The sequence below is a fragment of the Geospiza fortis genome, unplaced genomic scaffold, assembly GCF_000277835.1.
Source record: "Geospiza fortis unplaced genomic scaffold, GeoFor_1.0 scaffold1, whole genome shotgun sequence".
Taxonomy (NCBI): Eukaryota; Metazoa; Chordata; class Aves; order Passeriformes; family Thraupidae; genus Geospiza; species Geospiza fortis.
In genome coordinates, this window is record NW_005054320.1 from 6,355,605 (window position 1) to 6,369,103 (window position 13,499).

At 37.8% G+C, this 13,499-nt stretch overlaps 1 protein-coding gene across 3 annotated transcripts in view; it reads left to right on the forward strand.

Moving 5' to 3' along the window:
* Positions 1-13,499, forward strand: part of STXBP5L (syntaxin binding protein 5 like) — a 184,176-nt gene that overhangs the window by 149,601 nt on the left and 21,076 nt on the right. For 2 of the 3 annotated variants that reach the window (XM_005420578.2, XM_014306851.2), the window contains one exon: positions 13,275-13,445. In XM_005420578.2, the coding sequence (XP_005420635.1) occupies positions 13,275-13,445 (171 nt within the window). Of the gene's footprint in view, positions 1-1,742; positions 1,794-13,274; positions 13,446-13,499 lie in introns of all 3 variants that reach the window. The other variant, XM_031056622.1, reaches the window with a different exon arrangement.

Below are 13,499 nucleotides of genomic sequence, written 5' to 3' on the forward strand. Positions count from 1 at the left end.
TAGACTACCAATTTTCAAAGCTCAAAACTGCATGATGACAGCACTAATTTAGCTACTCTAAGTCCTAATCTTTTAGTGAAGAGTCGTACAGTTTTTCTTATGAATTGCTTATCTTTTTTCAGAGGGCTGGTTAGGCCAGATGTTGTCCTTCCCCTAAAAGGAGATTATATCACAAGTGATGCTTCTTTACAGCAGAGCACTGATTTTCTGGAGCAGTAGCCACCCATTCACAGTCTGAAAGAGTATTTGACATCTGCTCAGATAAATGGAATGGTTTTTAAAGGCTGTTTGAAAATCAAACTACCCTTTGTGTGAGTGTCTAAAATGGGCATTGGTGCCTAACACTTGGTATCCAAATTAGAGAATTTTTATGTAGTAGTGTTAGGGGTGTGTATTTTTGATGCCAGGCTGATGTGGAGAGACCTCTTCATCATGTCCTGATTTAAAGTTATGGCTACAGATGGGTTACTGGAAGGGCTGTGCTGGTTCTACTGATAACAAAATATTGCTCAAGAGCCTCATGGGTTCCCCTACTCATCCCTGAAGAGAAAAAGAAAACCACCTAACATAGGTGCTGGCTGATATTTAATTCTGACACGTTGCAGGCTTTGCAAACTAATACAACAGAAATTTTTTATTTCAGGGATTTTGTGACTTAAAAGAATGAGTGTCTTTTCTGGGCATCCTTCGGACCTAAAAGCTTACTAAATACAAATTACAAAGAGTTTGTTCCTTATATGTTCCTGTCACTGTGGTACTTACCATGTGGGACTTTCTTTAGAAGTAAAATAATAGTAATATAATAATTAGTTGACAAATATTTGATTGTTCCCTTCTAGTAACAGACAGCATGGGTAAGGGGTAGAAGCCAAAAAACCATGTGAAAAAAAAATGAATACAAAATGAAATAACCAAATTGGAAATCAAGTCTTCTGAATAATTAATAAAAGATTTCTTAAGGCATTCTTCTGATAAATTTAATGCCATTTTGACTGCTACAAGACATGCTTTATTTCAGTTCTCTGGTGTTCATTGTTTGAAAATGTGCTCGTGTGTGAGGAAATGAAAACATTTTTGAACAGAAGCAAAATTACCAGTTTCTTCCATAATTGGAACACAACAAATAATTAAACCTTCACTAAATTGAGTGCAAATTTTGATGACTAGATAACACCACATTATGTCCTGAAGCTGCTGTATTTCGTTTCTGTGCAATCTGTCTTCCTTTCCATAATATTACAACAGTATGTTCTGTCCCCATAACCTCTACAATATGCCCTCTCTTTTTCAAATGCTATCTTGAGGTATGATTTCATCAGATCTCATAATTTCATTGCACCTTCTTATTGAATTGGTTTGCAGGTGTTTAAATATTTGTATGGTGCATAGCCAGCCTTTGCAATATTTGCCTTAATCTCATTTGTGGTTTCTTTTTTTATCATTCCTGTCACCACAAGGTAAGATATTGCAGCCCACAGCCAAAGCTGTGTAAAACATCATTCACTCCTTGACAGCTGGAGTAATTTTTTTTCCCAGTGCTTCTTTGTTCAATTGCATTTATTTTGCTGAATTGTGTAAATGAAAATATTTAAACCATTATTCTGCCTTTATATGCTGATTAAAAGAAAAGTGCTACAAATTTGCAACATGGTTTTAACCAGAAGACGGCATGTTGTGTTCCCTCGCTCCTTTTTCTTTCTTACTTATTAACAACTGCCTTTCTCCTTTTTCTGTTGTTTCAGTTAAAGGATCAAGAAAGTTAAGTCTGCCAACAGATCTTAAGACTGATCTTGGTACGGTAGGCGAAAGCCAACAGCTTTAAACTTCCTTACATTCATTGGCAAAACATTTTATCAACTGATTCATGAGATAACACAATAACCTCAGAGGCTTTGTCTGAAAAGGCTTTCTAAAAACCACCTATTAACCCATACAGTTCTGTTGGCAGCTCTCAGCATTTTGCTTGTTTAATATTCGTTTATTTCATTGTAGACATATATTGCCAATCATTACACACTGTGTGTGTAATACTTTATTCTGAAAACCTCCAGAAGTTTTTCCAAGCTGGTTGTTGGTGAACTCTGCCTATAATACCCAATGCATGCGCTGGTCTATTTTCTTTATTTGGTGTACGAGTTGTGCCACCACAGTGATAAGACAATTGAACATCTGTATTTTATGGTGTCTTTGAATGTTTGAGAAGTCAGATCAGAAATCAGTCATTTGTCTCAGTCCTCTCCTTGAGACTTACCTCAGCCGGCTGTTAAATACATAGTTTGGTGTAATCTTTTTTCTCAATTCTGCTTTAATATTTCAGTGGAAGAGCATAATGAGAGTACAAAAAAGCTCACCTCAAAAAAGCTAAAATGAAAATTTCTATATCTTTAATAACCTAAAACTGCTAGGAGCAGATCATGCAACACTGTATCCACATAAAGGGATATCCACAAGTATTGCTCCTGGTATTTGGATTGGAATGTGTGGTTCACACAAGAAATTCTTATAAGTGTTCTTTAAATATTCTCAGTCTCAAGGAATTTCTAGTTTTGCTCTCTTGGGAAGTTTCCCTTATAAGATGACTGAAAAAGCCAAGTAGCCATGCCTCATTACTTAGTGTCCTTTCAGAGATAAAAATTAAAGTTGGATCATGTCCTTGGATAAGACAGCTGAATTTCATTTCTGTCACTGGGAATCATGTGCACCTGTTAACCAAGGTAGCACTTGTTCCACAAGGCAAAAGCCAGGCATATAAATATGTCTTTCACCTTGTGAATGACTGAGAAACTTGGAAAACTGTCAATTGCTCCTGGTAAAGATTAAGTAAGTAAATGTTGAAAAATTGCTGGAAAATTCAATCAAAATTGTGCAGGCTTCAGAGTACAAAATTATTCAGTTAAAATAAGTTTGAGAAAGTGGGAATGGAGGAATACACCCAAACAAAATTTGGAGTGGAAAATTGCTATGTTCCTAATACTCAAAAAAGGTGAAAGAAGTAGGCACTTATAAACCTGTAAAATTAATATTTATCACTAAAATAATGGGTAGCTATCAAGAGGGAAGGTGAATACTTAGAATATCAAAATAGCCATAGGACAGGACTTAAGACTAAGCCATACTCTACAGATCAACTTCTTTTTGTTAGTATTATTAAAAGTACGTTGTCTTGAAGGACACATAGCATTAAATAAATTTAAATCTTGTAGCATAAGACAAGCAGAAGATAACTTAATGGACAAAAGACTGTATTTAGAGGATTTTGAAAATGAAAGAAGCATGCCATTGTAATTAGAATTGGTGACAGCTTTATTGTGTAATATATAAAATGTTGCATATCAGAGAAAAAGCAACCTTATCATCAGCTTTCCTGTAATCATGTTGGGAGTGGGACAATATTGTAAGCTTTTCCTAGAATATATTGACAAATTGCAGGCAGATTTATATTTTAGTTACCCCAAACAAATACAAAAAAAAATCCCCAGAAAACCCCAAGGACAGGGGAGCAGGGTAAAAAGCTCCAGAAGTTAAACAAAGTTAACTTGAAAGGGTTGGAAGCATAATGATCCATTTAAAATGTATGATATATGTAAGGAACTTGGAAAATTAATGGAATGCAGAATCTTGCCTGTAGTTTTGATTTCAGAGTAGTCGTGTTTCTACCATTCCTTTATTTGCTTGTATTCATTATTTTTAATAGTATAGAACAAGATAAGTATAAACTAGAATAAGCCTGAGAAGGTCTGGTTCAATGTCTTGCAGAAAACAGTGGAGTGCCATTGGTTTTGAAATCTTCATAAGCACTGAAAGGAGCAATCAAATTGTCACTAAAGCGTCCTGTTTGTTGTTAGTGCTACAGCAATCAGATATCCTGTGCTCAGATTACCCAGAAGCTAAGGATGAGGCACGTGGAAGAAACATTCAATGTGTAAACTGGCAGATCCTCATGGATAATCAACAGCAGAGAGAGGTTTAGAAAAGGAAAAGAAAATGGACTGAAAACCCCCCAGACCTTCAGCTCTCATTCATGACTGTCTTAGAAGGTCAAAATATTCCTGTTAATTATTCTAGCCATTAAAACTGTCCTGAATTATAGATTGCTCAGTTTACAACAGGCTGGGAAGAGCCTCTCTCAATATAAGGAGCTACATTTAAATGAGAGTTCCTGGAAAAGGTGATGACCGCATTTCAGTTACTTCTGCTCCAAAGCATCCTGGCCACACTGTCAGAGCTCTTGGAGATTATTTATCCACCCTTTGGCTGTTGCCTGAGATTGTCCCCATAGTCTGAATATTCAGGGGCTAACAATAGTTTTTAGCCCACAATTCTTGTAAAGATATTCAGGTCACCACTTTGAGATGATAAAATATTGTCCATGCGTCCCATTGGCTCTGGCTTGCAGCTCTTTAGAGAGTGCTGATGCATCGCCCACTCTCAGCTGCGGCTGCAGCTAATTGGGACATACATTAGCATTTGGCAACTTACAGTTCTGCTCCCTTCTTGTGATCTGCCTCGTGGAATGTCCTTGCTTTCACTTTGCTTTGAATTGTAAATAGTAGAGGTTAAGTAGTAGTTAAATCTATTTCAGGTGGAGGTGTTGCCTGTACTGGAAATAGTCTGGGGAGTAGTTTGCTGTCATTTAGGGGAATAATGTGTGATCTGATGACTCAGGGGTTCTTGTTAAACTTCAATAGGATTTTCATGACCTAAAGGTACTTTGGGACTCCACTTTGACCTTTATATAACTGATGAAGTTGATCTCAGCTTCTTTTTATTTTCATGTGGTGATTATTTTCTCTCCTTGCTGAAGCACTTGTCCCCTGTGGATGTTGTATCTCCACATGGAAAAGAGTGATGTGGCACATGAAGGGATACATTGAAACTTCTTGATAGTTTTAGCTACTGCAGGTCACAGCAACCCAATGTTTATTTGAGTTGACCAGAAAGGAGACGTGGCAATGCTGCTGCATAGACTGTACAGCTTCTCTATTACCCTTCAGAGGCAGCTCTGAATGATAGGATCTTTATTTTTAAACCTAATAATGTTTCCCAAAGTCTTCTGAGCATATCATCTTCATTTCCTTGCAGTGTTTCACAGAGATGAATTATGGGGATAATCCTAATTTTATTGAATCAAGTGGAGAGTCTGAGATATATCCAGACATATAGAACTGCTTTGGTATGAAAGCTTTCTAACGTTGCTTCACTGGCCACTTCAAGCATCACCTTGTATTTTCCTTTTAGAAAATATTGCTGCTCATTTCACTAAAAGCTTTTAAAGGTTCCAGCTGATCACAGGGAGCTAGACACAAGCCATAGCTAAAGATGGGGGGGAGTCAGTAACTGCTGACTTTTCTAGAATTACTATGAACAGATGGTTTGACTGTAAGGATGATGCCATCACCTAGACTTTATTAGTGAAAGAACAAAAGGAAATGCAAATATAAATAGGCGTCTTTTTTTTCTTCTTGCTCAGCTGTGATCTTCAAAATTGTAATATATTTTCCTATGCTTTCTACAGATACTTACAAGCAGTAAGACCACAGCCCAAAAACTTTAATTCTGAAAATTGAGTTCATAAAACATAATTGTAAGGATGCAAGTAAGGACCTGGGTTTATGGGTTTGTACTATTTTGTCCATTTTGGATGAGGTTTGTGGAATCTGTTTGATTTATGTATATGGTAATAGAGTTATAGTATGAAAATATCCATCATTTGATGCGTTTGCATTTAATTGACAGGGAAGTAGCACTTCCTGGATGCTCCCAAGCCTATGAAACAGTACCTGAATAAATGAAACCTCATTTCCATTTTAAGAATGAGCAACAGGGTTATAGCAGTTCTTGCTTCAATTTTTCAAAGTATTTACAGCAGACACTAGGCACTCACACAATTTTGAAGCTTTTAAACTGTTTTTGTTTACTACTGCATTGGACAAACTGGTAGATTTTAGATGGAGCATTCTGTATTGATTTACCTGGATCTATAGTTCTGTTTACAAGGCTAAAGAACATTTCAGAATTTTTGAAACTTTGAGTTGCTTTCCTCCTTCGTATGACTTTGTAGAAAAGGCAGCCCAGACATCCAGCTGTACCAATGATTTTCTTTAAATGCTTGGCAGTGTATACATTGGAAATTATTTGTATTTTTGCTTGATAAGGATTTTAGGGACTGTCCAGCGTATGTCTCCTTCCAGAAGGGTAGAGGAACTTTCTGTCCCCTTCTCAGTCTGAAAGTACCACCTGAATTGAGGAATCATCTCAACTCCGCTTCTAGGCAGAATCACAGCATAATCAAGTTTGGAGGGGACCTCTAGACCCCACAGGTCTAGGTTGTCTAGACCCTCATCCTTCTCACAGCAGGTCAGGCTCCACCAGGTAGGTCAGAACAGTGCCCAGTCAGGTCTCACAGCACTTGATCTGCACTCTGGCAAATGCCAAATACAGGGGAAGGATTTCAGCCCTCAAACAGCTGCTTATGCTCTTGCTGAGTCTGTGGAGGATGAGCTTTGCATTTTCTACTTCAAGATTGATCACTATGAAGGTGCAAAACATCATGAAGGGGACTAAAGTCTTTCACTTTTACAGAAATGGTTTTAAAACTTTAGTCTTTTGGCTATTTCACATCTTGAGGCTTGGATTTTGATATTCTGTATTGAGCACCTTACTAGACAAAAGTATCTTAATCTTCTGAAGGTCAAGTGTATGACAGCACCAGTTTTTTCCTTCCTTAAGTAGGAGAATGTTTATAGTCAAACATTTTTAAAAGAGAACCTATATATCTAATGGATATATTAGCACTCTACCAGTCCGAATTACCAGAATTTTGAAAAAGCAACAAGATAGTTCAGTTACTATAGCAGAATATACATGTAGTCTGTGGCTATATTTCACAGCAGAAACGGGCTGTGTTCTAACTTCTAATGTTTCCAGATGAGAAAAAAAAATACAACAAGCTGATCTACTTGGGAATTTTACAAGCAAGTAGTTAAAAGGAAAGGTAAGTGCCTTAAACTATACAAAAATACCCTAATTTAAAATGATTATAAGTTATACAGTTAAATTTCATCACAAAGGAAAGGCAATGAAATTTGGTAGCTGGAAAAACAAAACAAGCAGTGAAGATCATCATACATTTAGGAGTTGGTAATAACAAAATGACATGCAACTGGCTAGGCTCCAGTGTCACAGGTACTCACTGTTCCCAAGTTCTTTGGTTTTACATAAAGAAGAGTTCCTTATGGAGGACTTCAAAGGTAAGTCATTTTCCACTCCTCTCAAGCACTGCAAACACATATAGGGTGTGGTACTGGCTGGTCTGAATTCTTTCATTCTGAGGTCTCTGTTCACCTCTCAGGTTGTAACATTTTTCATTTTTAAAACCAGAGAATGAATGCCAGTTTTTTCCATGGTGAAAATGCAGGTGCAATGCTATACTAAGGGGTGCTCAGGACAAGTTGTTGATATCCAGGTGATCTTGTGGTCCATCCACTCTGCTTCCATGTTCCAGTGTTGTCTTCTGTGCAGCCCAGGATTTATTATGTTTCCTGCTTATGTTTCAGAATTCAATCAAGTTTTCTGTCTTATGTTTCCCTGTTTATTGCACAAAGAATAGCAACCATTTATGTTGGATTATTCTGTGGGGGCACACTGAGTGCTGTGTACTTTTTGAGACAGTCCAGCAGTGTGGTGTGATCACTAGAAATTCAGCAGATGAATCTGAGGAGCAGACTTAGATCCAAGTAGTCCAAAATTTTTCCACAATTCTGTGGGAGGAAAGGTAGATTTGTTTTTATATTTGCACTGCAAAGTTTCAATTTTTCAGACATGATAACATAGAGGTGATGTTATGACAAATGTTAATGTATTCTCAACGTTTTTCATTTGGAGAGTGTTTATTTTTTATTTTTATTTCATTTTTTTTCATAATTTCAGGCAAAAAATAGTCGTTTTAAAAGAGAATCTGTCAGTGATCTGACAATGCACTCAATGTTTTCAGCCACTTCCCAGTAATTTGGTTCTCTGAGAAATACATCTGTTCACCTGCTTTCAAAAAGCATAGTGGATTTAGAACCAAGTGTATGATAGGATTTTGTTACCACAGGCAGAATACCATTACATTATACAGGCAGACTGTTACAATGACAGCATATTGTAGTGTTAGAGTGGACCTAGATGTTCTACCAGCATGTCATTAGGGCAACTCTTCCTTCCTGTTCAAACTGATGAAGACATGATGTTAAATGCACATTTTTGTTGGCAGTGCATCTGCAGTAACCTCTTCTGCCAGGGCTTTCACCTTCTCTCCTGCCTGGCTGACAGAACTGCACCAAGGGAAATTTGTGTTTCTGACTTTTGAAGGAAATTTCTTTTTAACAAATTCCTTAAAATTCTTATATGTTATGGTATCAGCCTGTGTTCTCACTAATGAATATTCACACAATTACACTAATTTTGATTATTGTCACAGACATTTCTTTATGAAAAATCCTCTCTCAGATTTTTCCCGCTGAAGCTGAGAGTTTCAGCAACCAGACATAAACAATGGTTATCTGCTGCTGTAGAATGCAGCACGTCCGTCTGCATTGGCCCAGCTTGGATGTTTATGGTTGATGGCCAATCCGGGGAGGGAACTCTCTCAGACAGAGTCGGAGAGAGTTGCCTTGTTATCATACTTTACTTTTCTGTTCTTAGATTAGGTAGCTAGCAGCCTCTGGAACCTTTGATTATTTACAGACAAAGCTGAGACAGCTCTTGGGGCCATTTGAATGATTTTAAGATTCTATTTTTTTCTTAATTCAAATGTGTATCTCTTTGCTGTGTAAAAATAAAGGTTAGTCACCATCATAATCATTACTCAAAATCTAATTTATTGGTAATACACAGAAAATCCCCCAGTGGAAACAGATGGATTTTTCTTCACTTTAACAGTAAAGATTGTATTCTTCAACAGTTGTTGAGAAGGTTCTCTAAGACTTATTTCTCAGGTTCTTTCTGCTCCATATTAAAGCATTTCTCTGGTTCTCTTCTGGTTCTCATCTTCTCTTTTATTGATTACTTCCTTACAACTTAAAATGATATTATAATGATTCTAATTATGGATGTTTATATTTTTTTTTGTCTCAGCCTCCCTCAAATCATTAGTAAGAAGGTTTTCAGCTAGGTTTTTGGTTTGAATTTATCCCTTTGTTAGAACTGAAAGAATCGGTTGCTCATATTCTTTCCTGATTTTTTGTGTCAAGTATAAAAAATTGCTAGGCACTAACTGCAAATGAGTGCTTCTTTCATACTGACATTTTCATTACATTTAACTTTAACAAGTACTCATATTTTTACTGGTAAATTGTTGGTCTCTTTTGCTTTTTTGCAGGGGTCACCAAGTTGTTTAGAAGTTCTCCGTTTGTAATCAGGCAGGTTGTGTAGGATATACATGTTACTGTGTGTAAACTAAAATCCACATGTGTATATAGAATATTCTCCCTGCACAACATACCTCAAAAAATTGGCTTAATTTGAGGCTGCCTGCAGGTTTGCTGCTGTCATGTTGCACATCGCATCTCTCAGTAGTTTCATCAGGTTCACAGAAACTGTTGTTACTTCTTCAGTTCCTCTTGATCTCATCATCCTGCTGGTATTTTGTCTGACACTCTTGCCTCACATCTAGCGCAGTTCTTTCTTTTTTCAAGCAGTTTGTGGGGTGCACAGGGCACTGAATGGTGCTAGTGTTTGGTAGCTGCAACAGATAAAGCATTTTTAATTCATATGGGTAAGCAGTTTTAATTCCATGGGCCCAGACAAAGGCATAGAAACATTAACTGCACTGTAGAAGCAGCACATGGAGAATGTTACAGAATTTTGTCATGACCTGTTACATATTTTAATACATCATATATACATACCACGATTTACTGCTTTGTTAAACCAATACAGTTAAATTAGTATAAATGGTCTGAAGGGGTAATTGCCTATGATTACTTCCAATGGCTTGCATGAGCCCTATATTTTTAAATTAATGATTAGAATAGCTATAAACTGAGCCCTGGCCGTTTAGTTCACTACCCACAGAGTGTAGACAAGGCTATTCCCCTGGCATAGTGGGATGGTTCTTACACAATTTGGAGACTGCTTCAAGGATAAGCCCCACTAAACCCTGGTGCCCAAATGTATTACATTAGTGTGGGACTGGCTGAAGGGATCCAGGAGCATTGGAGAGGGTAATTCTAATTCCCTTCACCTCACGGGCAGCAGCACCCATGGGTGTTGGAGGTGTAGTTCCACCCAAGGGGTAGGAGGTGATGGAAAATGCAGTGGTGGAAAAGGGATCTTTTGTGCAGTGTTTTCTTCAGCAACAACTCTTTGCCTCCTGCAGAAGAAGAGAGAGTGAGGAGCTGCTGCACTACTGTGTCAATAGCACAGAGCAATCTGTGCATTGCTGTTTAAGTCCAACATTAATGTCCCTGATGTCAACCAATGCTCCATGTCAATTAATATTTCTGAGCTGAGAAGAGCCCCAGTGGCCATATGAGAAAAGCAGTAATCCAGCAAGGACAAAAGTGAAAATGTTGCTTTTCCTTACAAATCAAACAAAGCTGGAAAAAAGCTGTGTTTTTACAAGCCTCCTGTACGTGTTCTTTGGGGTGGTTGGGAGACATCTGTCACGGCAAAGGAGAATCAGGTGACTCAGGCCTCAGAGGGGTAGTAAATCATTGCAGTCATTCTGAAAGGCTTGAACATTCTCATTCTCCCTTAGAAAGTACACTGTAGAAAGTAGTACTTATTTTTTTTCTTGTCACTTTTCTTGGACACTTCATCTTTCTTCAGACAGTGCAGCAAGGAACCTTTTTCTTAAACAGTACATAACCTTTCTTTAGAATTGTTTTGTATCACAGGCTTTAGAACATTAAAAAATGTGAGAATTTTTAAATGCACACATAGAATTTTCTCATAGATTTGAGTGGTCTTTATCTGCTGGATTCTTTTCAGTTTCTCCACAAAAAAAAATTGCAGTCATGTTTCCTATAATTATCTTACTCATTGTTCAATGCCTGTGTTTCTACTAAGGCTTGAAGACCTGCATTTCTTCTTGGATATGTTTTTAAAAGTTGTATCTAATCAGAGGAACAGAACAGTCTTAAAATAAAGACAAGTTTGTAGCTGATCACTAAAATCCCTCTTCTGCTCGTTGTTATAGCACCCACTAATATTTCATCAATTTCAGTACTTGAAGGGATATCCCTACAGCTGAGACGAGACGTGATTTTTGTTTTTCTTCCCAGGAACTGGCTTTGCTTATTCAAAAAAGCATTGTCAAAACAGCTAAAGGGATTTAGGTGCCCAGATCCTAATGATGATTTCATGTGGGCCTCTGAAGGTAACTGAGACAAGCCAGCATACTTAGAGAAACATAGCAGCATTTCTCTTATGCTGAGGCATAGTGAGCAGGGCTTTGGATGTGTTGTGGCCATTCTGTACAATGCTCAGGGGAGAGGACTCACAAGTGTTGCTCAAGTTTCTATAGAATATGATTTTTTTTCACTCTGTTATGTTCCTCACCACTTCCTAGGATTTTCCCTGGAGATAATTAGATATCATGCTGAAACTCCTTCCCACAAACTGAATTTTGAAGAAAGGAAGCAGCTGGATGAGGATGTGTCTGTTGCTGAGGTTGAACACTCAGCCTGTGTCCTTGAACGAAGCCCCTGATCTCCAAGGACTTTCTGCTGAAATATACGAACAGTTCCAGCAAATTTTGGAAAATTTCCTAACTAAAAATTGAATGAGTCATCCACATCGGTTTTATATCTGCTGTTAGCTCAGTTAATAGCCATGTATTAAGGAAAAATGACAAGAACCATGGAAGTTGTGTCACCTACAGAGCTATTTTGTTACGCAGTACAGATACTAAATTGCTTTCCTATCTATAATTCTGTACATTTTTTCCACTTCTGTTCATTAAGAGTGAACGTTTTTCACATGGAAAGGATGTGGCTTGCACATTCAAAGGCTACATGTACCACTCTGTACACTGTATTCAGTATAGGACTGGAATATTGAGGGAATATAGAAATAGCTTTTCATAATGTGCACTGGTGCTATTGTGGCATGGTAACCAAGAAATAAATTTATCTTGGTACGTGAACATTCCTCTTTCCTTGGATACAATACAAATCAAACAGAGTTGACTGAATATGATACTTAAATGCAGACTCTTGAAGACTAAGATAATTCTCAGATATAAATAACCCAACATTTAAAATTAAGGCAGAAACCCCAAGATTGTCCCTACCTACAGTGTTGAGGTTTTACAGTTTTGAACAAAATCCTCAGTGTGCTTGCATGAACCTGAACTTTTGTTTTGCTTATTACCTGCTGTTTACTTAAAATAACCTGCTGACCAAAAATAATTCACTTATACCTGGGTGTGTATCCTTTCACATGTTGAAGGGGAAATTATGTTCAGTAATTCTCCTTATGTTGTCTTGCCTGGCATGAGAGGAAGAAAAATACCACATGAATATTTTACTGTCCAGTCCAATTCTGAACTCTGATCCAAATCCTGATCAATGGATGTTGTGGTTTAAAGACCTGTTAACCAAGAACAGATGAATGCAGTAAGAGTTTGAGGCAGGCATGTTTTGTTTCCCACCCCATGAGACAGCAACATGCGTTGTGCTGATTGACCATGGCCTCATTTCTATAGAGCTGTTGCAGACAAATCAATTGTTCAGCAGTCAGTTTCCTTAGAAGTAAAATAAATCTATGTGATATATAAAGAATAAAATACTTAGCAATATTATGGCTATTTTTGTAATTCTCTCAAATTACAGTGGCCTGTTTCCTGCAGCTTTGAGTCTGGCAGGGAAGATGTCTAGCTCTGAATTCTACCCTGAAGTAAATTATACTTGCAGTTCTTATGAGAACAAAAAGGAAAGAAAATACTCAAATTGACTTGGTATCTCTTAGGAGACACAACAGCAGGTGCCAGTGTTACCTGCAGTACCTTGGTACATGCCTGTGTGCATAGGTCAGCAAAATGCTGTGGGATCTGCAGCTCTAAGAACACATACCAGTTCTGTGGCCCTTGGGTTTTTTCAAATTATACCTTAAAGATGTGGTGAGTTATTTTCTACATACATGCGATGGGTTGATAAAACAAATCAGCAGTTATTCACAGAAGATTTGATTTAACCCATTCTCAAGTATCAGAACACACATCTCTCCTCCATTCTGAATCTTGGGAGCTGCCACTTTACCTAGCGTTTGTTGCATTCGCTTTCCAGATCACGTGAATGGTCACTGTACCAGCCCAACCTCCCAGAGCTGCAGTTCAGGCAAACGCCTTTCCAGTGCAGATGTGTCGAGAGCAAACCGCCGAGGGCCTGGCAGGCCCCCCTTCAGGAAAGCCCAGTCTGCAGCCTGCATGGAGATTTCTCTCCCAGTCACCACAGAAGGTGGGTGGCAATGACTCTTTTGCCAGGTATTTGTGAATTTCTCACCAGGTGTGA